The sequence below is a fragment of the Melanostigma gelatinosum genome, assembly GCF_949748355.1.
Source record: "Melanostigma gelatinosum genome assembly, chromosome: 8".
In the NCBI taxonomy this organism is placed as follows: Eukaryota; Metazoa; Chordata; class Actinopteri; order Perciformes; family Zoarcidae; genus Melanostigma; species Melanostigma gelatinosum.
In genome coordinates this window covers 15,466,093-15,493,551 of record NC_136641.1, presented here as the reverse complement: position 1 = coordinate 15,493,551, position 27,459 = coordinate 15,466,093, and the positions used below count along the sequence as shown (strand labels likewise).

At 42.4% G+C, this 27,459-nt stretch overlaps 4 protein-coding genes across 4 annotated transcripts; all 4 read left to right on the top strand.

Moving 5' to 3' along the window:
- Positions 1-576: 576 nt before the first annotated feature.
- On the top strand, positions 577-11,023 carry nr1d4a (nuclear receptor subfamily 1, group D, member 4a). The gene is made up of 8 exons (XM_079272912.1): positions 577-672; positions 5,409-5,708; positions 5,800-5,888; positions 5,973-6,117; positions 8,386-8,942; positions 9,040-9,225; positions 9,357-9,567; positions 9,705-11,023. The coding sequence occupies exons 1-8, from the start codon at positions 651-653 to the stop codon at positions 9,899-9,901; spliced, it is 1,707 nt and encodes a 568-aa protein (XP_079129038.1). The 5' UTR covers positions 577-650; the 3' UTR covers positions 9,902-11,023.
- A 784-nt stretch (positions 11,024-11,807) lies between these two features.
- On the top strand, positions 11,808-14,423 carry mfsd5 (major facilitator superfamily domain containing 5). Its single transcript, XM_079273389.1, has 2 exons — positions 11,808-11,914; positions 12,304-14,423. Exon 2 carries the CDS (start codon positions 12,385-12,387, stop codon positions 13,828-13,830), a length of 1,446 nt encoding a protein of 481 aa, XP_079129515.1. The 5' UTR covers positions 11,808-11,914; positions 12,304-12,384; the 3' UTR covers positions 13,831-14,423.
- A 656-nt stretch (positions 14,424-15,079) lies between these two features.
- LOC306780803 (protein lifeguard 2-like) lies at positions 15,080-19,309 on the top strand. Its single transcript, XM_079273298.1, has 12 exons — positions 15,080-15,210; positions 15,882-15,969; positions 16,106-16,194; positions 16,341-16,405; positions 16,506-16,559; positions 16,656-16,706; positions 16,797-16,836; positions 16,974-17,011; positions 17,267-17,354; positions 17,503-17,598; positions 17,768-17,821; positions 17,936-19,309. The coding sequence occupies exons 1-12, from the start codon at positions 15,196-15,198 to the stop codon at positions 18,083-18,085; spliced, it is 828 nt and encodes a 275-aa protein (XP_079129424.1). The 5' UTR covers positions 15,080-15,195; the 3' UTR covers positions 18,086-19,309.
- A 1,131-nt stretch (positions 19,310-20,440) lies between these two features.
- On the top strand, positions 20,441-27,172 carry senp1 (SUMO specific peptidase 1). The gene is made up of 18 exons (XM_079274484.1): positions 20,441-21,003; positions 21,247-21,305; positions 21,412-21,593; positions 21,685-21,760; positions 21,866-22,058; positions 22,163-22,298; positions 22,385-22,503; positions 22,979-23,262; positions 23,375-23,438; positions 23,718-23,756; positions 23,843-23,927; positions 24,038-24,178; positions 24,721-24,849; positions 25,055-25,258; positions 25,359-25,438; positions 25,548-25,632; positions 26,281-26,376; positions 26,459-27,172. The coding sequence occupies exons 1-18, from the start codon at positions 20,870-20,872 to the stop codon at positions 26,519-26,521; spliced, it is 2,169 nt and encodes a 722-aa protein (XP_079130610.1). The 5' UTR covers positions 20,441-20,869; the 3' UTR covers positions 26,522-27,172.
- The last annotated feature ends 287 nt before the right edge of the window (positions 27,173-27,459 follow it).

Below are 27,459 nucleotides of genomic sequence, written 5' to 3'. Positions count from 1 at the left end.
GTGGCTTTACTGAACACATAACCGACTGCGGTCGAATAAGCACATCAAACTCCCCTCTGTTCCAGATCCCCGCCAATGAAAATGCACAAAAGCCTGAAGGAGAGAGAGAGGGAGAGAAGTGACTCCGCGAGATACAAAGAGTGAACCAAATCACAGACACAACACAAGTAAAGCGAAGGGACAGGCGGTCACATGTCCTACTCACCTGCAAACGTGAGCGAAGAGGGTGTTTGTATCAGTGGGTGTGTATGTCATAACTGACGCTGTTCGCGGATATGCTGACTCCACTCTCTTGGAATTCATGAAAATCTTTTAATCTCCGCTCGTGCAACATCACACGCGATCGAGCCGAGGCACAGAAGGCATCCAGGTATCTTTGAGAAGACCAGCCTTTACAACTCACCTCTGTCAGATCAGAACTGAGCACGCAAGAGGGACACCTCTCTACAATTAACTGGGAGACAACTTTACGCGCACTGGAGACATTTCCATCACTTCTTCCCATTTTTGGCTCAACGGAGCAGGTGTTTTATGCAAAGCTGTTTTTTTAACTTTCTCACCTGTCTTCAAAATACTTTTGCGCCAGTCTAGTGACATTTACGGACGTCTATCTTCAAGTCTGCTTAAAGTGATCGACATCAACAAGAGAAATGGACAACAGCCCTGGTGGTGGTAAGATTAATTTTAACATTATGTTAACCTCTCCTTTATACCATATGCTGATTTAGACATATGATTCAGTAATGATTAATGGGTCATTGGTTAGTGTTTTCATTCATGTTGTTGCCATCAGTCAATAGGGATAAGTATTTAGCTTTGTCTGACTCAACTTTTAAAAAAAAGAATTCTTTAAAAAGTGAGAAATACTTAATCGAACATTGTGTAAAACACTTAAATCTCCAATGTGTGCATACTTGACAATTATGTGCAACCTATGTGAGTCATGCACGAAATATATTTTTCATGCAAGTGTTTGACTGATGTTGGTCATCTTATTGGTTCATGAAAATGTAATGATGTCAACTTGTTTCTAAATTCAATAAAAACACAATTACGATTTCACACAAACTTATGGAAACAGTTGCTATAAACTGCGTTTAAATGTCGAAAGGCATCGCCAGGACTGCAGCTCTGCTGACAGAGAACTGCACCATATAGGGAGGCTGGCCACTTCCTGTCTCTCTCCATGAAAACAAACTCACGTGGACCTACAGTACACTGGCTGTCACTGTAATCATAATCTGTCCGAGCCAGGACTTCAACTCGCTGACCCTTTATCATCTCACGGGGGGCGGGGGCAATGAAACTTTGGTGTACAGGGTGTGTTTGTTTCCATCGCTTTAGTGCCTGCAGCAAAAAAGTTGATAACCGCAGGACTTCCATCCGATAAGTGGTATTAGACAGTACTTTCTCGAGGTCAGCCAAAGGTGGACATGCTTTCCTCTAACTGACGGTGAATCATCTACAAAACGCAGTCACGTTCCAGCACATGGGCGCACCCAGGCACTGTCATTGTTACTCGAATCCGTGGGCATCACTGATTCATAACCCTCTCACCGAGTTATGACTTTCTATTCATGTTGACAAAGTAGGCCAGTGGTGTCACGGAACAAGCAAGGCAGGTAAATGATCAACCACAGACAATAGGTGTAGTATTAGTCAGCCGATAAAGATGAAGACTGCATGCTGGCCTTTTCTGCTGTTGTTTGATGTTCAGAGGATGCTCGGTGTTGTGGACATGTTGGCAATTTCAAGCTTTTAAATGATTGTCGATTTATATATTTTACAGGTAATACAATTGTTTATTTTCAAGTTAAATGGCAGTGCATCTTTTAACTTTCCATAAGTCTGTAATGTGTTCTTCCTCTCACCGATCGAAATCCAAATGACCACCTTGAAGTGGTTTCCCTGACCTTTTGTTTCAATTAGTTATTGGAATGCACACGACTTCAGTTCAGTTTTTTCAGAGGTCGGTGTCGTGATGGAAACAAAGCTCATAAACATAATAACTTGGCAAAAATATAGCTGCACCGGTGGGCTGTAAGGCTCATAAAGTCGAGATCAAATGAGAGAGAGACAGACAGACAGAGAGAGTGTGTGTGTGTGTGTGTGTGTGTTGACACAGAGCCCCAATTCCTCCTGCAGAGATGATTGGGTTGGGTTGGAGGGGTTGCATGCAAATGCATATTCCCCCAAAATATTATTGGAATGAGTCATTCATACAATTGTATTTCCATATAGGCCTACCGTACAATATAGACCCAAACAGATCATATGCAGAAATACACTGTCATAACTGTCATCATTTGTAACATAACAGTTGGGAGTTTGTGATCGGCTGTAACAGTTTACAGTCCAACATTTTAGAAAAACAAAAAAACTGTACAGCTTAGCTTCATCATGCTAATGTGACATGCATTTTGGAATATGTGCTTGCCAAAATCAATATTTTCATGATCTGTAGATACTTGTCCTCATGTGAAGGGTCAACCGTACTTTGGTGTGGGACTTAGTTGTAACAAGTTATTTATAACACAAATACCAATACGCTCAGTTCAGCCCGGTCTTCTAGTCCGGGTTGCTCAGTTGCACTAGATCTTAGATTACATCTGTCAACTGCTCATATGATAAAAAGCAGACCAACTGACTTCCTCCACTGCCCACTGCATTACTTTGTACACTGTATGTTCTCACTCACAAATACAGTCCCCTCACACTCCCCTAGTGGAGGCTTTCTGAAAAGCAATAAGACCTTGCAGCGGTATTTCATATATTGTTGGCTGACGGTGCATGTGGTGCTGCTGGTGCACATTCAGACCATCCCGCCGCATAGCACGCTGCTTTATTACAGTAGATTCGGCTCTTTAACTATCAACCCCTGGCGGACTGTGCTCTGGCTTCTGGCTGGAGCGCGGATTCACGTCTTTCCAGTGAACGCTCTGTCAAAAGTCCTCACGTGGCTTTCCTCATAAAGCCGCGTGAGATGCCCGCGCCCTCCTCCCTCCTCCCGCCGCTTCCCCGCTCGCACGGACGCTTCTGTGCTGATGCGGCCTGCGGTGATAGTGAGCTCGGTCAGTGGGTTAGCGATTCATTGCATTCACTTTTTCCCCCCCACTCTCGTCACGTTTTGCCGCCTCATGCGCGGTTTGCTTGCTCTCTCTAAAGTTTAAACGATGCCTGAACAGATGTGCTGATAAAATCATACAATCCTGAAAAATGTGTTTTTCAAATCCATGTTTGACTGAGCACATCGTGCCAGTGCAACTTTAGCAACATCAAACCATACACCAGGCTATTTAGACTAGATTTCAAATCATATCGTGGTATTTATAAATTATAACTGTAATACAACTCCTCAACTGCATGAGAGTTTGTGATGCAGTATCAGTTTGAGATATGCTCGAGGTGCATGCACATCATTCTAAGTTCCTGTAATATTGACCTTACATAAGCCTGAGTTAATGACGTATACTGCAAACAAGTGTTCACAGATTGGCCATGTTTAGTAGCACAGCTCTTTTTTTATTGGTCATATTCTATAGCACAATAAACACTGCATTGCTCGAAGGAAGCAAACCATATGCTATGTTTATGGAGTTTACACCACAAGGGCAAACAAACACTATCACCTTAACTGTGAACTACATGGAAGTCTACATGTCCTGCCAGGTGAACGAGAGAAAGTAGGAGATAAAGAACCAAAGAGAAACGGGGAGGAGGGGAGAGGAGAGGAGCTGCTTTGCCTGCAGTGCTCACTGCTCACGTTTCTTTGCCTGCATTCACGTTCCTGGCAGATTAGTGTTGGCATGGGTAGCTTATGGGCATTGAGGATGGATTTAATGCAGTTCGAAATAAATGAAAACATGTAAAACAGCTAGTTGTTTGCTATCACCAGCTGCCAAAACTAAGAATAAAAACAGCTTCACTTAAATGTCTTGCAACGTTTGCATTAAAGAATAGAAAATGACAACATCATGTTTTCCCTCAAACATGATGTGGACTGAGGCCAGATGACAACTAATATCTTCTTTGCAGGTGGCAATGCTATGATCACAAGAAAACAACAAATGTATGAAGAAGAAGGGGGTCTGCAATGTTTATCAACATGATATAAAGTGTATTGACCTTTCGAATATGACACTTGCAGGTTTTTATATCCCTCTATCACCTGAAAAGCAGACTGTAAAAGTGAAGTGGAGTGGAGTCGGGGTTGGGCTATGACTGTCTGCATGTAAACTCAGGAGGAGGGGAGGCTCAGGCCTGTGTCTGTCTTTGTCTCTGGCATGACCTGGGTGAGGGATTATCAACACATTAGAGCTAAAACAAATACCTCCACGTGCAGCAAAGGGCAACACACATTAAGGAAAGGCCTACTGCACTTATGCACGAATTGTGGATGTTGGAATTTTTTATAAATGTCACTGTCATTTTGAACGTCTCTCTGCTGGACTCAAGGAGTACACGAGTTGTTAGTATATCATTACACCAGCCAGTCCATACAGTTGAAGCTTTTCCTTTGCAAAAACGTGACTCACATTCTCCGACCGTCGGTGGCGCACGAACAGCGGTGGCTTAGAGAGACCACGCCCGGGGAACTTCCCAGTCAGCGTGTGTTTGTAAACACAGATCTGACTTCAGATCGTTATGTATTTCCACACGAGACTGCGGATTTGCTTTGGGCACCAACCGTGTCTCAGGAGTCCATGCATGTGAGGCGCCGGTCAGGTGTCGCGCTGTTAGCTGGCGCTGGGCACGGTGCCAGGGGAGCGAGCGAGGCTATTATTGGAGCGGAGGAGGCGGCAGCAGCAGCAGCAGACCCAGCAGACACGTGAGGCCGTGTCTCAGTTCATCCAAAACGCATGGGGGGGAGGGGTGGAAGAAAACACTTCAGAAAGAACCACATTGGAACGACAACTGACTTACATGGTGCCTGTATAAATGCTGCATTAGCATGACGCAGGATTTCTTTACAAAAACGTGGCGCTTCGTTGGTGCTTCTACTGGAAGCCTGCTTGCTTTGTTGCTGGGCTGAGGGCTCCCAGCTGTATTTTTAGCGCCCACTTTATCCGCGTGAGCGTGAAGGATGCATGAGGCAACGACGCATCAAATTCTCAGAGCTGTTCACTGCTGCCCAGAACTTGTGCAACATTCCACCCCATCACATCCAAAGCGTATAGCGTAATGGTTTAAAGGGAGTATGGATGGCCAACTCTAATTCATGATGCAACTTAATTCGTTTAATTCAGCCAACAATTGCAATCATGGCATACATAATACTAATTTAATAATAATACCTTAATAACAACGCCACTTGTTATCAATATCTAAATGGCATTGTGTGCTTTAACGAGGAGCTTGAACTCTGGGCTCAGAGGTCTGATGTTCTCCACTCTTTCCCTTGTCTGCAGGAGTCATCCTGTACGCAGGCTCCTCTGGCAGTTCGAGCCCCAGCCCTGGCAGCCCCTCCAGTGGGTACCAGACACAGTCCCCTTCTTTACACTCCCAGCCCTCATCTCCAGAGGAGGTCACCTTCACAGAGATTGGGACGTTTAAACATAGGGCAGCTGGGTGCACCACCCCTTCCTCCAAACTGATATTCCAGTTCCCAGAAGTCTACAGTTCCCCCCCAGCAGCAGCCACTCCACAGCACACCTATGCGCACCCCATCGCAGGAAAGAGGCCTTGCGGATTCACAGGAACTTTCACAAGTAAGTGTTTCCTCTTTGTTGATATGCATGTAGATAGACGTTTGATTGGCGTTTTTCGAGTTCATCTAACTGTCTGTTTACCTTTCCTCAGAGACGGGTGGAATGGTTCTGCTTTGCAAAGTCTGTGGGGACATTGCATCTGGTTTCCACTATGGAGTGCATGCATGTGAGGGTTGCAAGGTAAGCCCCTGAAAAAATCATGTGGAGTGATTCAATAATGTGTTGGCTTCAGTGCACCAGTTTGATGTGCTTTTTCTGTTTCAGGGTTTTTTCCGCCGTAGCATCCAGCAGAACATCAACTACAAGATGTGTGTCAAGAATGAGAACTGTCTGATCATGCGCATGAACCGCAACCGATGCCAGCACTGCCGCTTCAAGAAATGCCTCTCTGTTGGCATGTCAAGAGATGGTGAGACATCCTGACACATTTCCTTATTTTGTTTTTTTACGAGAAAGGCCGTCCTGCAGTGCTGCCAGAGTGTCATAGTGCTCTGATTAATCAAAGCAGGAGGGAAATAGGCTACCTGGGAGAGGCACAGTGCTAATGTAGGTCTGTGTGAAACATCTATTGCAGAAAGTCTTTTGAGGTCATCGTGCCAGTAGCTCAGCCTCTCACTTTATCATCAGACATGCACCTGTCTTGCTCTTCGACACTGTGTCACTCACTGCACTGCCGAAGATTACCATCTAGCCTTGTCTCACTCTCTTAAGTTTCTCGGTGTCTTTCTCATGCCCTTTGCAGCATCCTCCCACAATACTCTTTCCTCTATGTTCTTGTTCAGTACAGCCCATCCTCCTCCACGTATACCCACCATGTTCCCTCAGCTCTCTTGCCTCTCAGACAGTGATTTATGAGAAGAGGAGCCTTGAAGTCCCCGAAGCTATCTATCATTTGGAAAACTGCGGCAAACACAGGAATTATTTTAGAAAATTGGAACAGGGTCAACTTGATTACCTTGTGTATGCCCATAGAACATCTTCCTGCAATTAATGAGGGATAGGGCAACAATTAAGCAATGGATGCAGAAAACAGTCAGTCGTTGTGACAGGCTTTATCAGGCGTGATGCTCACATCACCGAGTTTAAGTTCTGAAAACTGAACACTGATTGATCGCCTATCGTCACAGATTAAGAAAACAGCTGGGCTGACCTAGAAAAACAATACAGAATTGGGCCTATAGTGTACTCGTACATCATGACCTACTTGGTGTAGTGTGCCTGCCTTCTGCTTCTCAGTATGGTTTCTGCTCATCTCCACCCTTCAGTACCCTGCATTGCCTAATCTAGGAAACAGGTTTGTGTTATTTCTGCACGTACTTGACACTTCTGGTGCACAGAGAAAATAGGGTGGTGATATGCGACTCAATAAGAGTACAAAGAGTCAGGTCGACTCTTTTAGAGGCAATAAGGACCACAACCTAGAAACCCGTTTTTGCTTTGCTTCAGTCATTACGAAAACAGGAAAACCACAGGCAACTGCCTAGATCACAATAAATATACATCCTCATTTCACACCAGGCAGCTGTGTGACTTTGGCTCTGCAATATATTGACATGAATAAGTCCATTGGCATGATGGCACACTTTTCTTCCTCTAACCAGAGCATCATTTGCTTCTTTTTAACCATGATGAAAGGGACTCATCTCACGCCACATTATTGGCCACATCCTCATCAAAGGATCCTGCTGGCAATGAACAGATTACTGTATCTTTGATAAACATAGCAATACACTGTGCATATTACTGTGTCAAGTAGATCACCTCACTTTACCCAACACTGCAGCTTTGTGTTTTCATGTAAATTGCTTATGTTTAACATATGAGAATAACAGTACATTGCCTAAAAAGGTATTGCTTCTATACACATTTTTTGCTATACATCCAAAAAAAGGTTTAAAATATGCTATTCATGCAAAAGTCTTTGAAGCTGTACCAGCGCAACTTGTCTGCCTTATCTAACTACATCTTGCACACACACACACAGACACATACTCTCCCTTTCTATGCATCACCGTCTCTCATGTCAGTCCACATTTCAAGCCCACCTCTCTCGTCCTTCTCCCTCTCACATACTTAGTGCCGGTGACATCACGCTCACGTTGCCCCACTGCCCTACTTGCAAATGGAGGGAGGGAGCGGGAGAGGAAGGAGACGGGTGGATAGAGGAGAGGGTGAGGCAGATGGTAGCAGGGGTCTATAAATAGCCTCTCCAGCTGATAGTTACTGTGGGAAGAGGAATGGGGCGATGGGTGAAGAGAGGGAAGTTTCATATCAAAACTTACATGATTCTCCTTGAAATCACTTACCACTTAAGGAGATTTTATGCTTTTGATGTATGCGTGCCTATAAAAAGTTGAAATAGGTCATGTTTCAATATGCTCAGCTTCTAGCCAGCATAATTAACAGTAGCAGTCCTGTCTTTCCTAAATGGCAACACCGTATTGTTAGGATGCACCTGCCTTTTGATCTTTAAGAAAATAATTTGTCTTGGGGGTCATTTTAGTGCTTGCATCTTTATAATTTTAAATCATTAAAAAAAATTTTTTTTAATTTAAATAAAAAAAAATAAAAAATAAAAACTCAGAAAACATATGGAACAAAACATATTCAGTGTAAATGTCCATGTGGTCACAATGACTCAAAGCTGATCTGTCCTCCCTGCTTGTGTCTTCTCTAGCTGTGCGTTTTGGCCGCATCCCCAAGAGAGAGAAGCAGCGACTTCTGGATGAGATGCAAAGCTACATGAACAGCCTCAATGAGTCGGCGGCCACAGACATGGACTCACCTTCAGTGAGGGAGACTTCCAGCAGCCCAGAAGATGGCCACTCAAAAGAAGCTATTGGGGCCATCTCCAGAGCCTACCGTGAAATCTTCACCAGCAGCAACAGCCACAAGAGAGCAGCCAAGGCTGCAAACATCACTACCAACAATAACACATCTCCCTTCTCTCAGGGTGCCAGTTTTACCCAAGTCTCCGCCCTGAGTTATCAGTCTTGCCCTGTTGCGTCTGCCACTCTATGCCCAGTTGTCCCGAATGACAACCAACCTACATTCCTCAATGTGGACAACAATCGCTACACCTACTTAGTGTCAACAAATCAGAATCATGATCAGTCTAACAGTGCAACCTCTCAAAAAGGCAGCTCTGCCAATCATAACAGTTTTTGCAATGCAGGAAGTACCCAAAATCAGCCCACCTGCCCATGGAAATTAGCTTCAGGAGCTAAAGTGCTGGTAAGTGCAGGAAGCATACAGCAGATCAAGACTTTGTAATATATCTTGTCTGACAAACAGCTTATGATTCTTTCTATGTCCTTTGTCTTTCTCTAAGGCCTGTCCTCTCAATGCGTGGCCTGTATCAGGGGCAGAGCGCACGAGTCAGGAGATATGGGAATCCTTCTCGCAGTGTTTCACTCCTGCTGTCAAGGAGGTGGTAGAGTTTGCCAAGGGCATCCCAGGATTTCAGGAGCTTAGCCAACAAGACCAAGTCATGCTGCTCAAATCAGGCACCTTCCAGGTAATGACATACATTTCAGATGTTTAAAATATGTGGCTCTTCTTTATGATTCCACATGTATTATTGGTTTTAGTATTTGTCTCAAACTTATCTTTTTGCTCACGTTTTTTTCCACTGTTTCGTGTGTTTAGGTTCTGATGGTTAGGTTCTGCACCTTGTTCAATGCTGAGGAGCATACAGTGACTTTCCTGAATGGTCAAACTTACCCCCTGTCCACCCTGCGGGCCTTGAGCATGGGCTCTCTGCTGGACGCAATGTTTGACTTCAGTGAGAAGCTGGGCTCCTTGGGGCTAGAACCTGATGAAATGGCCCTCTTTATGGCTGTGGTGCTGGTCTCTGCAGGTGAGAGGTGTACTATTTACCTAATGCGTCGGAAAACAGTGACAAAAGCTGCAGAGCAGTGACATTTGTACATGGAGCAATAATGTAGTTACTGTGTCTGTTAACCACTCACACTGGCATCCCTCTGTGCTCCACAGATCGTTCTGGCATCACAGACATGCGGGCTGTGGAGCAGCTACAGGAAGGTCTGATCTGTGCCCTGCGATCACTGATCACTCGCCACCGCCCAGATGACACCACTCTCTTCCCCAAACTCCTCCTGCGCCTGCCCGACCTGCGCACCCTCAACAATCTGCACTCCGACAAACTGTTGGCCTTTCGCATCGACCCATGAGCGTGTTCATGGAGCACACAGCCATGAACTGTTTTACAGAGAAATATATGACACCACAGAGACACACACACACACACATACACATATTATCTTCCATGAACAGGACTTCCTTGAAAATTGAGGAAAAAAGGAATTGTGCAATCTGGGGAGTAGTTTTCAAAAAGATAAATGAGGCCATTAGTGAACATATTTTTGACTCACTATTGATCTTCATGCTATGTACCTCTTGAGAGACATTGTTCCAGTAACAAAATAATAATGGTCATGTAGATTTAGTTTTACCCTGTTGTGCACTTGCTCAATATGTCCAGTGTACTTAAGAATAAAAGCCAGTTCACTTCTGGTTATTCCTTCCGTACAGTATCGACAGGCGGCAGCTGAAAGACCATTAGAGATGATTGACAATGTCAGCCTGTGTTTAAGAGAAAGGGAACCTGTCTATAATACATAGCAAAATATGAAATGTTAAGGTAATTATGTGTCAATGTTTCACAACCATACCATCTTTATTCGTACTGGAATGAGACCACTATTTGAATGTGTCACTTGTACACAATAGGATGCATTCTGTTTCTTACTATTTTTGACTGATCTTCCAGAAAAAAATGGCACACCTTGGTTTTAAATATGCCAACTTCATAAGTCAACGGCATTTTATTTTATCTCAAAAAAACATTGTGTCTGCGTCATTATATTGTATGACAGCTGTACTGATTGAGACGCCTCATGCATGTTGGGTTTTATAGTTCCTTTGTTTATTTTTGTTGCTGTAAATATTATGTTTCCCTAATGTTTATGACTGAATTGATGTGATGGATCGGACAGATGACTTTGGTGTAAAGACTAATGTACTGTCCTTCCTGCAATTGGTGGGGGTTTGGCCATGCCAAGGGCGCTTTGCACAGGAGAATATGTAGTCGGGATTCTCAGACGGCTTGGACGCAATTCCTGCTATCCGACGATGAAACCAACCAGCATAATCCCTGACATCACCAGCACTCACTCCACATGCACCCTTCCTCTGCCCCCAATGTTTGTCATACAAACACAAGAGATATTTCTGGGTGAGAGATCTTATTTGATTGGTCTTCTCACTGTTTGCTTGTTTGATTGTGGCTGATTGAGCACATCTTGTACATTTTGTAAATCTTTATTCCTAAATAGAAATGATAAAATTATATAAAGTTTGAATTATGTATTACCCCGCTTGTGCGTCACTCTTTTGTGTCCATTCGGGCAAAATGCTGTAATGAAGATGTAGTCAGGACCAGTGGTGGAAAGTAACTAAGTACATATACTCAAGTATAGGTACAATATTGAGGTACCTGCTGCCTTTATGCATGCTTTGTACTTCTCCACTACATTTTAGAGGGAAATGTTACTTTGCAGATTGAGATTTGACATGGAAAAACACGTGAAGACCGAATACAATATAATGCATTGTTAAGATTTAAGATTAAACCACTGGTTCTTAATCAATAATAATGACATACAGTAGGCTGTATAATAATGATTAACCTATACTGCAAATCAAAGTGTGCACTGGCACATCTAAATAAAGTTAGAGGCATTTTTATTATCAGGTTGCGTTCACTTTAAGAGAGGCGATTGCCTTCATCGTTTAACAATCTAGGTCAGATAGAGCAAAACAACATAGTTCATTATCCTTATAGCATGTTGTACACATCAGTAGAGTATGTGTGCCGTTTAAAAAAACAATTGGGCTACTTCAAATAACGGACTATAAGTAATTCAAATTAATCAAATACAACCTTAAGAGTGGACTGGCACTCTGAAAAAGTTGCAACACGGGATGTGTGGACAGATGACATAACTTTCTCCTACCGCTGGAAATCAGAAAGCAAAGCATAGTGATGCCACCTTGTGGTGAAATAATGGATACTGGATCCAGGAAGTGACTGGTGCGTTTGCTGCCACAGCTCATCAAACACCATCACTTTGCTGTGTTTTGTACGTCGTGTAACTAATATGGGCCTGCTGTCAAATGGCACGGTAAGATATCATGTTACAGAAGTGGAAAACGTATGGTACGATAGTGATGCAAATAACTATTTTATCTTGACGTCGGCAGCAGGTTAGCTTGTAGGCTAGCGTTAGCATGTAACGTTAGGCACTCTCAGCTGTATACGTGTTTTAAGTAAACAAAACTGAATTGACGCAAGTCGGGCTTTCCGCCGTTGATGAAGGTAACCCACACTCTACTGCTGTAACTGGCTTGGTAAACTCAGTTTTATTGAGCAGTGTTAGTCAACTAACTTAGATTCCTAAAAGTAAACGCTAATTAGCCAAGTTAGCTGCGGATTTAACATGGCTAATTACTATAGCTAACTTGATCACTGGTAACTCTTCTTTCTGTACTTGTTCGCCTTGTATCTCCACAGGTGCTGAGAAATAGAAGGAAGCGATTTGAACACGGACCAGGACTTCAGGTTTGACCTCAAGTGGGTGCCGACTATCACACCATGTTGGTGACAGCATATCTTGCCATCATCTTCCTGCTTGCCCTGTGTGTTGGCCTCGAGCTCACAGCACGCCGCCTCGTCCCCCCTCAGTCCACTCCTGCTGTAGCCAACCCAGTTTTCCGTCGCTTCCAGAGCGTATTCCTTCGGGCATACCTTTTGGCTTTGTGGGCAGACTGGCTCCAGGGTCCTTACCTCTACAAACTCTACCGTCACTACAGCTTCCTGGAATCCCAAATAGCCATCTTATATGTGTGTGGCCTGGCCTCCTGTGTTCTGTTTGCTCCAATTTCAGGCTGGCTCCCTCAAGTCTTGGGTCGCAGACAGACATGTCTTCTCTTCTGCCTGTCCTACTCTGCGTGTTGTCTCACCAAGCTGTCCACAGACTACTTTGTTTTGATTTTGGGTCGGATCCTGGGGGGTCTGTCCACATCCCTGCTCACCACCACATTTGAAGCCTGGTACGTGCACCGGCATGTAGTCGTCCACGATTTCCCCAAGGAGTGGATCCCCGGTACCTTCACCAAAGCTGCTACCTGGAATCACGGGCTCGCTGTGGGAGCAGGGCTGGCGGCTAACTTGCTGGCTGAATGGCTCCACCTGGGGCCGGTGGCTCCCTTTCTCCTGGCTGTGCCCTGCTTGGCATGCTGTGGCTGGGTGGTGCTAACCGACTGGGGCAAGGAAGAGGCTGAAGACCGTCCTAGAGGGGACGAACAAAAACTGCCTCTTGGCACTCCAAATGGAGGCGTGACCCGTTTGTCTGCGAGGGCCCGTTTCTCACGCAGCTGCCATGACGGGTTGCGCTGCCTGCTGTCAGACAGGAGAGTCATGCTCTTAGGTGGAGTGCAGGCTCTGTTTGAAAGTGTCCTTTACATTTTTGTTTTCCTGTGGACCCCGGTACTGGACCCTCATGGGCCTCCTTTGGGAATAGTGTTCTCTTGCCTGATGGCTGCCAGCATGGCCGGCTCCTTGCTGTACCGAGTAGCCACCTCCACACGCTATTGTCTACAGCCTGGCCATGTTCTCTGCCTGGCTGTGCTGATGGCCTTCTTCTCCCTCTTCATGCTGACCTTCTCCACTGCCCCAGGCCAACCTAGACCTCATGAATCCTTTCTGGCCTTCCTGCTGCTGGAGCTGGCCTGTGGGCTCTATTTCCCTGCTGTCAGTTTTCTCCAGAGCAGGGTGGTCCCAGAGGAGAAGAGGGCTAGTGTGCTGGCCTGGTTCAGACTGCCTCTGCACCTGCTGGCCTGCATAGGGCTGCTGGCGCTTCATGGGGAGATATCAGGAACAGGTGGCGGGGAGGAGGGTAGCGGCACCAGACACATGTTTGGAGGCTGTGCTGTTATGATGCTGGCAGCTTTGATGGCTGTAGTCAGTCTGTTTACTCTGGGCAGAAATGACACAGACCTGAGACTGGAAGGAACCAGAGACGAGGGGGACATGTACTGAGGAGAGGGACCACATATTTATTTATGCTTGACTGGTGTTGAATGTAACATGCCTGTTTTGTGCGACTAAAAGTAGAGACCACATGTGTTCCAATGATCATAAGTCTATAGTTTGCCAAATACAGGACTGAAGGAAATCAAAGTCCAAATGGGGGGGGGGGGGGGGGGGATTACAAATTCAGTTACATTTCATTTTATTTGTACTTGTTACCATGTTGCTTCTTAGTTGTGTTTTTTTTTGGGAGATACTTTTACTAATCCTGTTTGTGTGGGGCTTCTTTGGAAACAGCCATATCGACCTTCATTTGTCAAGTAATGTGCTGCAATGTCCAAAACTCCTGTGTCTCAAACTATTCCAGATAACACAGTATTGCCTCATTGTGTGCACCAATAGGGAGATGGGCTGATCAGTAATATATAGACGTTCCATCATATGTTAAAACAGACATGAAAAGAGTTTACAGAGAGCTCAAAATGTATTTAAAAAAAAAGTAGACCAGTATCTGAACATCAGTTCTTGCAATACTTCTGTATGTTGTCTGTTTTATTGAAGAGAGAAATGTACAGTTTGTTGGTTTTACTTTGAATACTTCTTTTGCATCATCTTTGGGATATTTTCTCATTATCTGTGATCTTTACACTTTTAAATAAAAGCGTACATATTGTACATAATTCATATTGGATTTTTTGGATATAACTGGAATTTAAGTATTCAGTAGTATCAGTTTGGGTTTCCAAATAATCCAAAATAGTGCAATATTTGAATGTATCTTTTCTTTAAAGGGAAAATGTGATGTTAATGCTGCTCAAGCTACATTTTTATTTTATTCAAAATTAACAAAAACTTCAGCGTTAATGTGTTTTACTGAATTTACTGAAAAAGGTAATTTGTGTTTTAGGTACCGGTAATTGAAATGCAAGAGTCCTATTTATATTCACAGAAAGCGTTTTTGAGCCAAGTTGTATGTCACTCTCTCTTAGGTTTTGCTGCAGACCATATTTCCGGATTTCTCTGGACGTCTCTAATGGCCTATATGCAGGCATCCATCCTCTCCCATTTTCCCTGCTGCTGTGGTACAGTCCCATCTTTTCTCTATGATGCAGCGTCACCTAGATGCTGCTAGAACGTCACTCTGTGGGTGAGGGAGGGGTATCTGCACGAGTCCTAACGGCGTTGTTTTGGAATTGCGTCACTAAATCGTCAGATAGTGTGTCCAGTCTGAGCAGGCAAGAACAGCACTATCAATCTGAGGTCCTTTCACACAGCTTTCAGTCCTTCAGACTCTGCAAGAACGACATCAATAAAGAAGGAGACACCTGAGCCCCATTGACTGGTTGGTAGAACAGGACGCGACAGACAGCAATCATGACAAAGGGCAAGGTATGAGTGTGCTTCAATGTCATTCAGTCAATGTTTACGTCTGACGGATTAGGATTTTCTGTATGAGGTCGAGATTGTTACATAACAGTGAGTTGATGTGCGTGTCTCTACTCCAGCCCTGGAGTCTGACTATTGTGCTTAATGGTAATGCATCTTTTCAGTAATTACCACCATATTGCAGATTATTGAGTAATTTTAATGAGTAACTAAAACTTGGGTAGTGGATTTTAATGGTTTTGTGTCCCGCAGTATATTCGCATTTTGAGCCACAAAATAATAGCTGTTACATAAAGTGCTGTATTTTTTATATCTATTGTGCAGTTGTGTTCAATGCTCAGCAGTTGAGTTTCCTGAATTTATCGAATGAAATGCGTCACAGGCTGTTTTACCATGATGCGTCACCAAGACAACCCTTTTATTTCTGTAGCTCTAACTAGTTAACTAACGTACAGCTAAACTGTCTCCGAGTCAGTTTGTGCCCCATATTCTGTCAACCAAATGGTAAGAACAGTGTTAAAAATTCACACTAATGATCATGTTACTTTGCTGACACTCTAGGGAACAGTGCCTAAAGCATTATGCAACACCGATTAGTATCTGAAACATTTGATTCATCCTCACCATAATCTAAAAAGGTAACAACTTGTTCATCTTTTGTGCTACTGTGTCAGATGTCACTTGCAAACAAGGCCACCAATGGCTCCAGTGTAGAAGCTTTGGCGTCACCAACTCCTCCCAGCTATGAGGAAGCCACTGCAGGTATGGCAGCACATTGTCCTTCTATATTTGATCATAAAGTTAGTGTGTCATTAACGTAGGATTACAGAAGTATGTGTTGACTGCTATGCATATACATCTTAACCACCAAAAAGTCCCAAATACATGTGTTGTCCAGGCACCAGTGCTCCTCACTACAATGATGTTGAGACGCTCACAGAGTTCACCTGGGATGATCGCAACATCAGGAGGGTCTTCATCCGTAAGGTATCAGAAAGCTTTATTGATTATAGTATTAGCTCTGTTGTGCATCACTTATAATTGACCTCAAATGAATATTGTTAAACTTCTCCTGCTCAGCACATGCCACTACATGTACGACAATGCAATATCTTTTCATTGCGTTCTTTTAGGTGTACGCCATCTTGATGATCCAGCTTTTGGTGACTAATGCGATTGTGGCTATTTTCACATTCTGGTGAGTGTAAGACCAGTCTTTTTCAATTGTCTCTCATGTGTTACAATATTGAAAAAGTATTTGTGGGTAGTGATCTCACTTCAGACTGTGCTCCTTTTAGTGACCCAGTGAAAGACTACATTCAATCCAACCCTGGCTGGTACTGGGCCTCTTAGTAAGTAGATGAGACTCAACTCAGTAATACTCAGTCACTCTGTACGTTTTCTGGTTCATGTCACTTCTATCTAACGATGTTCCTGTTGTTCACCAGTGCTGTGTTCTTTGTCACATATCTGACCCTATCTTGCTGCTCTGCACCAAGGTAAGTTAAAACGTCTCAAAATTAAATGCACATCATCAACAGAACAAAACAGTGTTGTGATTGTAAACTGTACTCTACTCACTCCTACAGGAGACAGTTTCCATGGAATCTGATTCTGCTCGCCATCTTTGTAAGTACAGCTTTTAAATGATCCATAACTATTTTATTGATACATTTTATAAAATGTAATGCTCTCCGGTTATGACTTGTCAAAAGAGATTTGAACAAATACCTGCATTTTTACATGGCTATTATGTTCTGTTGCAGACCCTCTCACTCTCCTACATGACAGGGATGTTGTCCAGGTACACTTGTATGATTGCTCACAGTTTTATGTCATTGTCTTGTGTTACTTTGCATTGTCTCTCTCTCCTTTAGACTCTCGCCTTAGCTGGCATGACCCCATTTGCATCCAGATAATAAGGCAGCCATGTATTTCCTTTACAGTATGTGAGGTTGTACATGTAGCCAGTCATGTAGGCCTTTATAAAACTGTGTTGTGTATTCTGTTTAAAATTTCTTGAAACATTTTCAGTAAGTTGTGTTTCTTGTTTGAATAGCTACTATAACACCAAGTCAGTGGTGATGTGTCTGGGCATCACAGCAGCAGTCTGTCTCCTGGTCACAGTCTTCAGCTTCCAAACTAAGGTGAGGAAAAAAACAATTGGTCCCTTACTGTACCTCATATATTATTTGATATGCTGTATGCATGATGGAGAGCAAATATCATTCACATGTCAGCTTTTCCCACTGTTGTATTAACATAGGTTTGATTTCATGTGCTTTCTCCATCTAGTTTGATGTGACATCATACCGAGGCGTGCTCTTTGTCTTCTGCATGGTCATGGTCATGTCTGGACTGGTGCTGGCACTCGTCCTTCCCTTTCAATATGTAAGTATGACGGTCAAATTAGACAGTCACATCAGTTGTGTCATGTGAGACTGGAATGTGGAGGATTTTCACGCAATCAGGACATAGTTCTATCAAACGCAGATGTGAAGTCTGACAAACATTTAAAACACTGGCATCGCATCTCATCAAGAAACCTTTTGCCATTTAGGTACCCTGGTTGGATGCCACCTACGCTGTCCTTGGAGCCATACTGTTTACAATGGTAAGGGTGCATACTCTGTCAAGCCATCACTGATAGTCAACAATGTGTGACCATTTCTATCAGAATCAGAAAAACAGAAAGATGTCATACTTGCTGTTTTATTGTCTGTTGCAGTTTTTGGCATTTGACACCCAGCTCCTCATGGGGAACAAGCGCTACACCATGAGTCCAGAAGAGTACGTCTTTGCCGTTCTCAACATCTATCTAGATATCATCTACATCTTCTCCTTCTTCCTCCAAATCTTTGGAACAAAACGAGAGTAAAGCAACGCCCCACCTTTCTGTAAGGGATGGGAATCTAGGCAGACATGATTGTGACGACAATGCTTCCAATTGTAATGGCTTTATTGTTTTGCCTGATACTGATAAGGCCACAAATACTTTGTGAATCTCTCGTACAGCTATACATGTACATAGATGTATGTCAGTGTTCACATCCAAAATGTCTACAACCTTCCCCTCCCCTCTAGTATGTTGTAAACCCACACCACATTATGGTTAGCTTACGAGCTTAACCAGCAAAAAACAATCGGTGATCTTACTCCATTAACCGTCGATAAAACAAACCGTGAGAGTTCATCTGAAGTTGTGTGGGTGTCTTTATGTCCATACCTGCTTAGGTGTCACAAATGTCCTGCAAAAAATAGATGTCAGTGCTCTTTGAGAGGTATGTGATCGATAACACATTATGCATGACTCTTAAAAATCTCTAACTATGCCTAGGCATCACATCATTGGGTTATTGTTGGTAGTGGTGATTTAATGACTGAAAGCACAAATGTGATGATAAAAATATACGTTTCCTGTGTTTTCAAGCATATCCAATGTTGTCTCAATACTGTGAATTACAAGAAACTCATGCTGTTTTGGGGAAATAGGTGACATGTCATCTTTTTAATGACAACTTAGAAATATGATTCATTGATTTGATCATCTTTCCTTGATTTGTTCCTCATATTTACTGTATGCTGTATGGTCTATATGTTGGTTTTACTTAATTTAACTCTGAAGCACTCCCATTGTTGTTGTTTACTATTTGTATGTCATTTGCTTATTAATATGTGTTTGAACCTGAAATGTTTTGAATGAAGCTTGTGTAGATATATTTTTTCTCTCCATGAAAGACATTTAGTTTGGGCAAAGATTGATTGTTGACATTATAGTTTTCGGTCTTGATATTATTCAAACTTCTTTATTTGGTCTGAAGTGGTTTCACATGATAATCAAATATAAAGATGAAAGTGCCATACAAGCATGAATTTAATGTAACTTTTGATAAGGCCTGTTTTTGTGGAAGGGCTTGAAAGCTATATTTCATGACATTTGAAGTTTATTTTTTTATGACAGAATGATATATTTCAGATAGTCTGTGATATAAAATGGTGACTTTGAAGCTTGATATGAATTCATAAGTAGTCTAAAGTGGCCTTTGACTACCTTTATGTACTGATATTGATTCAGTGTATTGTTTTTTTAGAGCACCCTGTATTTGACCAACACATTAGTGTTATTGTATTGATTTATTAAAGGGTGAATGTGTCTGAATGGTCTCACCGAGTATCTCTGATTTAATAAGTAATAAAATGCCCTAACACGTCCACATTACCTTTAGTAGCAGTACCTTTAGTCTGTGTTAATCATGATACACCATCTAAGAAAAATGTTATTATGCCACTTTTCATATCAAAGGGAGCTTAACTTCCTTTTTATATTTTCAACCTAAACATCTCAGTATTATGGTGTCTTTCAAAATATTATGGATATTCTCCTGTAATCACCTACTTACACACTTCCTGCTTTACAATGTGATGCAGTTTCTATGTGTTAATTACCAGCACTCTGGTCCTCTGATAAATTACGTTTCACATTATTTCAGCTGTGTATAAGGTTGCTTCTTCCACTATGTTTATTTTGGAGCTATAGTTCTATTTTTGAAGTATTTCCCTGACAAATGGTCATTTTAATGTGTAGCTCAGTAGGCGTCTATTGATTTGTGAACGCATAATAGCACAAATTGTAAATGTATTTATCATAATATATTTTTGTCTCAATTGTGTATGTCTGTGTGTCTGTTCAGGTTTCCCTCGGGGCCGGTTTAAGTACCATGGCAATAGGTAAAGGTCATATAGTGCTGCTTTGGCATAGTAGCTGGTCTTAATCCTGAGCAGGGTTCCTGGCTTGCATGTATGCTGTCTGTCAATTGAATTAGAGAAATACTCAAAACATGTTCGTCTCCTTATGAATGATTAAGGCTTATGAGAACACACTTTGTGGCTATGAGCTTGGCATAAAATTCGGATCAATTCATTGAAATAATAATTAGAAAAAAATCAGAGCAGACAAGATCGACTCTACACGCAATTGTGTTCGTGCGTGAGTGCGACAGACACACAGGCTATGAAAGCGGTAACGCTAAATAATTGCGTGCGCGTGGTCTACATGTGTTCAGAAGTCAAAGCCGGCGTGTGACGTAATATTAAATGGTCTCCTCCAGTCTGCAATCAACCAGTAGCAGACGGGTACACTCAGATTCACAGCATCCAGTCATCCAATCACAATGTGCGATGGTTGAGCGACCTATTCAGCCATGTTGTGGTTTTGAATGAGGAAGAAGCGGGAGATAATATTCTTCAACGAGTTTATATGCTTTTAAAAGTCACGTTAGGGATATATAAATAAGTTAGCGTGGGACTCAAAATGATAACTGTTTTTCCGAACGCGTTGGTTGCGACTTGTCGCATTCCTGCTGGAATTTAAACATACTTCCATAAATTAGCCGCGTCGTAGCAACATTAGCTAGCGCGGTAGTTAGCATAGTGTGCTAGCTAGGCAACTAGCTCATTCTCAACTGAGTAGCCAACGCTTAGGTTTCATTTGTGAAATGATAATCGTGAGGACTGTTAGCTTTTGAAACAGCCTCAGCTAACCTACTTCAGTCGAATGAAGCGCACTGGCTTCGTTAGGTTTGACTATATCGACAGGTAGACTTAAAGTAGCCATAGCGATTTATCTTTAAACCAGCGGCGTTATTTCTAAAACTTTTGAGCCATGTTGAATCACATCTACGAATGGATAGAAACGAGCTTTGCCAATCTTCGCAATGGTGAACCAGCTGTGGAGGACTCTGACGGACACCGGAGACCGGGTGATGTTCCGTTAAGGAGGAAAAGACCACTTGAATGGTATGAGCTGTAACAGCATTACTCCCGTGTGTAACCACAAGTCAGTGTATTTAAAAAGACCGACCCCAATTTGCTTTTAAGTTATTTATGAGTCCGTGTAACCTTTCTGTAGAACAGCCATTTATCTCCTCGCTGGTCATTTTGCGTTTCAACCGTTTTTTTGTTGCTGAAGAAATCAGTTTTGTCGAAATGGACGGAATGTGTTTATTAACTGTAAAGCGTCTATCTGTTTTTTTCCTTAAGTTTGGAAGATGGACATAACATCGACCAAGATGGCTTAATCGTAAAGAAATCTCGAATGGGTAATTAATAATTAACTTTGTTACATATTATGGTGTGAGTGTATGTAGCGATATAATCAGTATTATGTTACTTACAATCATGTCGTCTTGTTTTAAATTCCTTTAGGAGATCTTATTGACACAGTCAAGGTTGCAGCTGAAGGGGTTAAGAGTCACAGCTCCAGTGTGGCTACATGGATGAGAAACAATGTAAGCCCTACTTTGAGCAATATACTGCCTGCCTATCCTGGTCCACCGCCTGGAGAACCACAGCCCTCCACATCAGCATCAGTCTGGGCTCGGATGCCGGTAAGGAATAAATGTTTGGGGCCTGACTGTTGAGATGTCAAAACATGTTTCGCCTTGATTTTAAAGAAGTCACGTGTGCTTTTGCTTTAAGATTGTTGAAAGGAACTGTCTGGATGAGACGTTCGTTGCTCCCTCGACAACATTGGAGTGGAAAACATCCAAATCGGGTAAAATTGTCACTTAAGCTTTTGCATCAAGGTAGCTAAAGTTTGTGCAGGTTTTAAGCCATCGGAAAGAAGTTAATTGTTCTACTGTTTGTTTATCAACTCTAGAATGGTTGCGCAATGACAAGAACATTATGGGATCAAAAGTCTGTAGGCGACAAGTGTGCATGAGTCCTACACATCGAGAAGTGCCAAAAATAAATGGGCATTCAGTCAACATGTCACCCTCCATCACCCCAAAATTGCACCCATCTCCACGTTTAGGCAGGCCCCTAAACCTCCGACCATCTGCAACACCAAGGTATCGTATCTTTGTTTGTACTTCTCCCATTTAAAAAGTTGCTTTTTGTTATACGATGTGTTTTTATACTGTGTGATTACAACACTGTCTTTTTCTGTCTGCAGTTTTCGTGGAGTGGCAAGCAGCTCCTGCACTAGTATGTACGAGAATACAGTTCCCATCAAAGTGGTGCAGAGCCCAGCACACAGCTCCTCATCTGGGCGCATGCACAATGCCAGGCCTCGCTGCACAGCACAGCAGGTCAGACACCAGGACAAATGTAATTCCTGCTCACTCAGTTGTTACATGTCTTCATTTATTTACTGGTTTCCTCTCTGTTTGTCCAGTCGGTTTGTGAAGAGGAGAAGGAGGTCTACAGGCAGCTTCTGACCATGGTCTCTGGTGGTCAGTCATCTCTCCATCACAACGGCAGCTCACACGCCATTGTGAGGTCGCACAGAGATTTGTACGTATTCATACCAATGCAGTCGATTTGAGCAATGCCAAACCCTCCATGAAATATGCAAAGGAATACAGAGTGTGTGTGTGTGGTTGTGTGTGGCACAGAAGAAGGTGTTCTGTTTAATTGCAGTCACAGGCCAGTGGGTGGCTCCATAAGCATAAGATCAACAGTGGTGGTTTATCCAAAACTCCAGTTCTTGTGTCAGTTGCTTACTCTGCGTAGCCTGAAAGTTATTTACAGATGCTCAATGGTAGTCGCATGTATGCTTTATAGTTGGAACTGGTCTGCAAGGCATACAACTACCAGTTATTGTCCATCGTTACTCCGATTACAAACCTTCCCTACATTTATGTGGGTAGTGAATAAGAATGATAAATACATTTGATTAGTTCCATCTCTATCCTTTGTCACTTTGACTGTTCTGGACTGTATATAAGTGCCTGCTCTCTCATCGGCGTACTCTTCACTTTCTCATCAGTACCAGCTTCCTGACTACGAGCCGCAGACTGCTACAGTTAGCTTCCCCTACGAGGTCACCAGTAGGAGGAACTTCAGAGAGACCCAGCAGTCCCCCCAGCCCCACAGGGATGTCCAGCCAGAGCTCCAGCAACCTGCCCAGCCCGTTGTGGAATTCCAATAGGCCGGGGATCCAGATGTGGTCTCTGGACACAGACCCCAGCTCCAGCAGAGCAGCTACTCTCACAGCAGCTCCATCTCCATCTGCTCTTATGGATAACTCTTCTCAGGACACACAATCATCAGGTCATTTTTTTGTGTTTGTGTGTACTTAATGGAAATATAGATGTCGTGAATTGAATATTTGCTTGGTTCTGTACTCTTTCTTTGCTTGTAATGTCCTTGTCTTTTCTTGCAGCTCATGATGGTGACTGTGTAATTATTATAAATGAGCAAAAGGGTAAAAAGCAAGACCGCTCAAGGTTAGTGCGGTTCTTCACTCAGTGTTGCTATTTTGTTACTTACGTCTTTACTTGACCAGCTACATTTCACTGTAGTTAATGTGCAACATGATTACACATTTAAAAATGTCCACGATGTCTTTACATTTCACGTTGGATGCTGTTACTTTACTTCTAAATTTTTATTTAATTTGTATTGACCCAGACACCATGTTACGTCTGTGATGCTTGGTGCAGTAAAAACAATGACTTATGTCATACATGTTGTGTACACGTTAACTGAGTTCTGTATTTTTACAGTGTGCCATGTTTCCAAGCAGAGTTATGGATCAAAGAATTGTAAGTACACTCCCATGTATTAGATTATATAAATGACTGATAATTATGTTTGAACAGAGAAAAACGTGTATCTTTTGTCGCTGTAGGACGAGTATGTATGACTCTCGGGCGAGAGAAAGACGGAGACACATTGAAGAGCAGGAGACCTTGGCTGCCCTGTTGCTGCGGCAGGTGAGGATGCACCACTGAAGCTCTCTTTCAGATTAAAGTGTTATCCAATCGGTTGTATCGCGATCTCTTCTGATCCCACTAATCTGTGTCATGTCGTTGCTGGTTCTCAGCGCCTGTCTGACGAGTCACAACGCAGCCCAGATGTGGAAGTCCATGTCAGAGTTCCGTTGGAGAAGGAGGTTCCTTTGACTCTTGTGATAGAAGAATCAAAGCCTTTAGCAGAGAAACCCGAATTCCCCGAATTTACAGAGGTGTGGTCATTGTCTTAATGAGTATGCAGTGTTTACTGTGTATATAATTTATTTCGATGAGACAAAATACTGTCTTTATAGTATTTCTGACTTTCCTATTTCTTCCTTTCTAAAAAGTAAAGTAAAGAGTGACTAAATGGTTGCCCTATTGTTTTGCATGTTGATTTATTGTAAATTCCTTCCAGCTGACATTCAGTGCTCTATGCTACTTAAAGCCAGGGTTGCTAGATTTTGAAAACTGTTTGAATGAAAGTAGCAAGCAGCACTAGCTACAAATACTGTAATGAATATAAACAACAAACTTGGCCTTTAAGTTCAGACCAGATAGTTTATTTTTCTCCACACGTTTTAGTCTCATTCTTTGGTTGAAAACAATAAGACCAGAACAAATTGAAATATTATATTTAAAAGTAAAACAATTTATTTACAATAAAACACATTTCTTTAGTTTCTGCTGGCTGTCAAGCTGTATGATATTTGGAACAAATTGATATCTAATGAAAAGAAAGGTTAATATTTGTGTGCTGTCTCTTTGTGATCAGGAGATGGAGGCTGAAGTGAACAAGGGGCTGAGAGGAGGGAACCATGAAGTTTTAAGTGAAGGTTTTGGTCTCAGCCTTACACGTAAAGACCTGCAGACCCTCAGCAACCTGAACTGGCTCAATGATGAGGTGGGTGTAAATGATCCTCACGGTCAGATCTGTGTCAATGATCAGCAAGCATTCATTTAGCACCAGACTCACACACCCCTGTTTTGATTATGTATTCATCACAATGTTCACAGAAATACTTGGCCGTGGTTATATTGTGCATGTAATAATCGTCACACAACTGAGTCATACAGTTAATTTAAACACTCCCTCCTTAATCGCCTAGGTGATCAACTTCTACATGAACCTGCTGGTGGAGCGCAGCAAGGACCCCGGCCTGCCATCAGTCAATACGTTCAACACTTTTTTCTACCCAAAGCTGCGCAGCAGTGGCTACTCTGCTGTCCGACGCTGGACCAAGAAGATGGACATCTTTTCTAAAGACGTCCTGCTGGTTCCTGTCCACCTGGGGGTGCACTGGTGCCTCTCTGTAAGTCTTAATGACCGTAATTGCAAACTTGGAAGTAGCAATCTTTGTTGTCAAAATCATTTATGTTGCAGTTTTTTTATTGTGCAACTATTTCTCTTAGGTGGTGGATTTCCGCAAAAAGGCTGTCATTTACTTTGATTCTATGGGAGGAAACAACGATGAAGCATGCAGAATGTTGTTGTGAGTTTCAGTATGTGTTTGTTTGTTAAATGGGATGTATATTTAGAGAGGTAAAATAGTTGATATGAGCCATCAAAGTGTATCAAAAGTAATTCACTTTCTCCCCCAGTAAATACCTGCAACAGGAAAGTAAGGACAAGAAGGGCAAAGAACTGGATACCGTAGGCTGGACTCTGCACAGCAAAAAGCGCAATGTAAGTCCTAAACACATGAGGGCGGTTAGCATGAAGTCGTCTGTTTTCATTGTTGTCATGAAACTGCATGTGTTTTGGACGGGTTTCCATTATCAGCAGAAAGTTCTAGGAGCAAGTAGTACCTCCAGCATGTCCACGTCCGTGCTGCACTGCAGCATTCTTAACCTGTGGACTAGCTTTGATATTCATATAGTTTTTGTTTAGATTTTACACGTATTTAATTTGCATCTGTGATATAAAGCCTCTGTTCTTTCACTGGCACATCCGTCAAGTGACCAATTTTGGTTTGTCTTGGTTCATAATTTACTGCGTTTCTCATTAACAGCATTATAATTTACGATGTTGCTTTGTGTTACTCTGATTTTTATTTGTTTATGCTTTCACAAGTGAGCTAGGTCGTTGGTGCAGTGATGCATCTGAAATATCAAACAATCTATTAATAATGCTATTGCATTCTCAATAACAACATTTCTCATGATGCTGTATGCTTATGTAGGAAGAAATCATTCTTTCATTTTCAAAGCAAAGTCCAAGCAGTAATTAGATATTAATTGTTATGAATAAAATATCCTGTCAGACCTGTACAGATATGTTTTGCATCATGGAATAACATCTTGTCCCCCCCCCCCCCCCCCTTTTTGCTTTCAGGAAATCCCACAGCAGATGAATGGTAGTGACTGTGGAATGTTCACATGCAAATATGCAGATTACATTACCAAAGACAAGCCAATCACATTCACACAGGTAATCACAAACACAGATTAATCTGCATGTCATCGTGATAGTGGCCTACAAATGTCTTGCATGACTTCTCTTTACTCCACAGAACCACATGCCCTACTTCAGAAGACGAATGGTTTGGGAGATTCTGAACCATAAGCTGTTGTAGGTTTGTGTAGTCGGCTCGCGATGTTGGGAATATGAGTCGTAACGACGGCTGAGCTACGCTCGACAGAAGGACCTACTGACAGTAGTCCTGTTTTGGGAAAGACTTGCACACCAGCTCATCCGATCAGGAACCAGCTCTGCTACTCTGCATCCTCTACCGTCAATCAAGCTCTCAGCTGATCTCAGCTGATGGGATGTTGCCGGAGCACCAAGCACTGCCTCCCAGACCTCTACTCCACGTTGGTGTTTTTTGGGGCACCCGTGGAGCATCAGTTTAGCAGCTGGAACACTGCATGTTTTGTATTGCCGAGCCAGAACTGTTTTTGAAGTCACGCTTGTACTGACTTAGAAACCATACTCTGAGCTGCGATGCAGACGCGCCAAGTTTACATGTTCTTGTCTTGCAGGGAGACGAGCGCTTTCTGCTGCTTCATTTTTATAACGACAGTAATACTTTTTTGATACTCTTGGTACGATAAAAGGAAAATAAACTTCACCATAAAAACTAAAAGTATGAATGACTTCTAGTCTTAAAAACCTGTCTTAGTATTTGGGCACGGAACTTTATTTATTTATTTTTTTCCCATAGTACGAACATTTCAGCTAAAACGACTATTTTTGTAATTTGTTTGATTAAAAGGCCTAAAGCTTCTTCAGGCATTGTCTGAGTATGGTTTATAATGGAAATAGGAAGTTTTACCTGCCACACGTACTTGCAAGTGTGAAAAAATGGTCTTAGTTACGTTCTAAAACAGCAGGGTAAAAAAATCCAACATATGTTAGTCTTGATAAAAGATTGTAAATTAAGGTTCAAAGTCTATTTTATGTATTTCAGAGTCTTTTGTTTTGCAGCAACTTTTGGGCATATTCAATATATTTTTAACTTTGTACATATACTTAAAACATATACAGCCTCTTGAACATTGTAAAATACCTTTC

Bases quoted from the DNA above. Each gene is read 5' to 3' on its own strand.
- senp1 (XM_079274484.1), top strand. From the start codon at position 20,870: ATGTTGAATCACATCTACGAATGGATAGAAACGAGCTTTGCCAATCTT. The intron at 21,594-21,684 runs GTAAGGAATAAA...TTTTGCTTTAAG, and splicing joins CAGTCTGGGCTCGGATGCCG to ATTGTTGAAAGGAACTGTCT. The intron at 21,761-21,865 runs GTAAAATTGTCA...TATCAACTCTAG, and splicing joins GTGGAAAACATCCAAATCGG to AATGGTTGCGCAATGACAAG.
- mfsd5 (XM_079273389.1), top strand. From the start codon at position 12,385: ATGTTGGTGACAGCATATCTTGCCATCATCTTCCTGCTTGCCCTGTGT.
- nr1d4a (XM_079272912.1), top strand. From the start codon at position 651: ATGGACAACAGCCCTGGTGGTG. The intron at 8,943-9,039 runs GTAAGTGCAGGA...TCTTTCTCTAAG, and splicing joins CTTCAGGAGCTAAAGTGCTG to GCCTGTCCTCTCAATGCGTG. The intron at 9,568-9,704 runs GTGAGAGGTGTA...TGTGCTCCACAG, and splicing joins TGTGGTGCTGGTCTCTGCAG to ATCGTTCTGGCATCACAGAC.
- LOC306780803 (XM_079273298.1), top strand. The intron at 15,970-16,105 runs GTATGGCAGCAC...TGTGTTGTCCAG, and splicing joins CTATGAGGAAGCCACTGCAG to GCACCAGTGCTCCTCACTAC. The intron at 16,195-16,340 runs GTATCAGAAAGC...GCGTTCTTTTAG, and splicing joins GGAGGGTCTTCATCCGTAAG to GTGTACGCCATCTTGATGAT.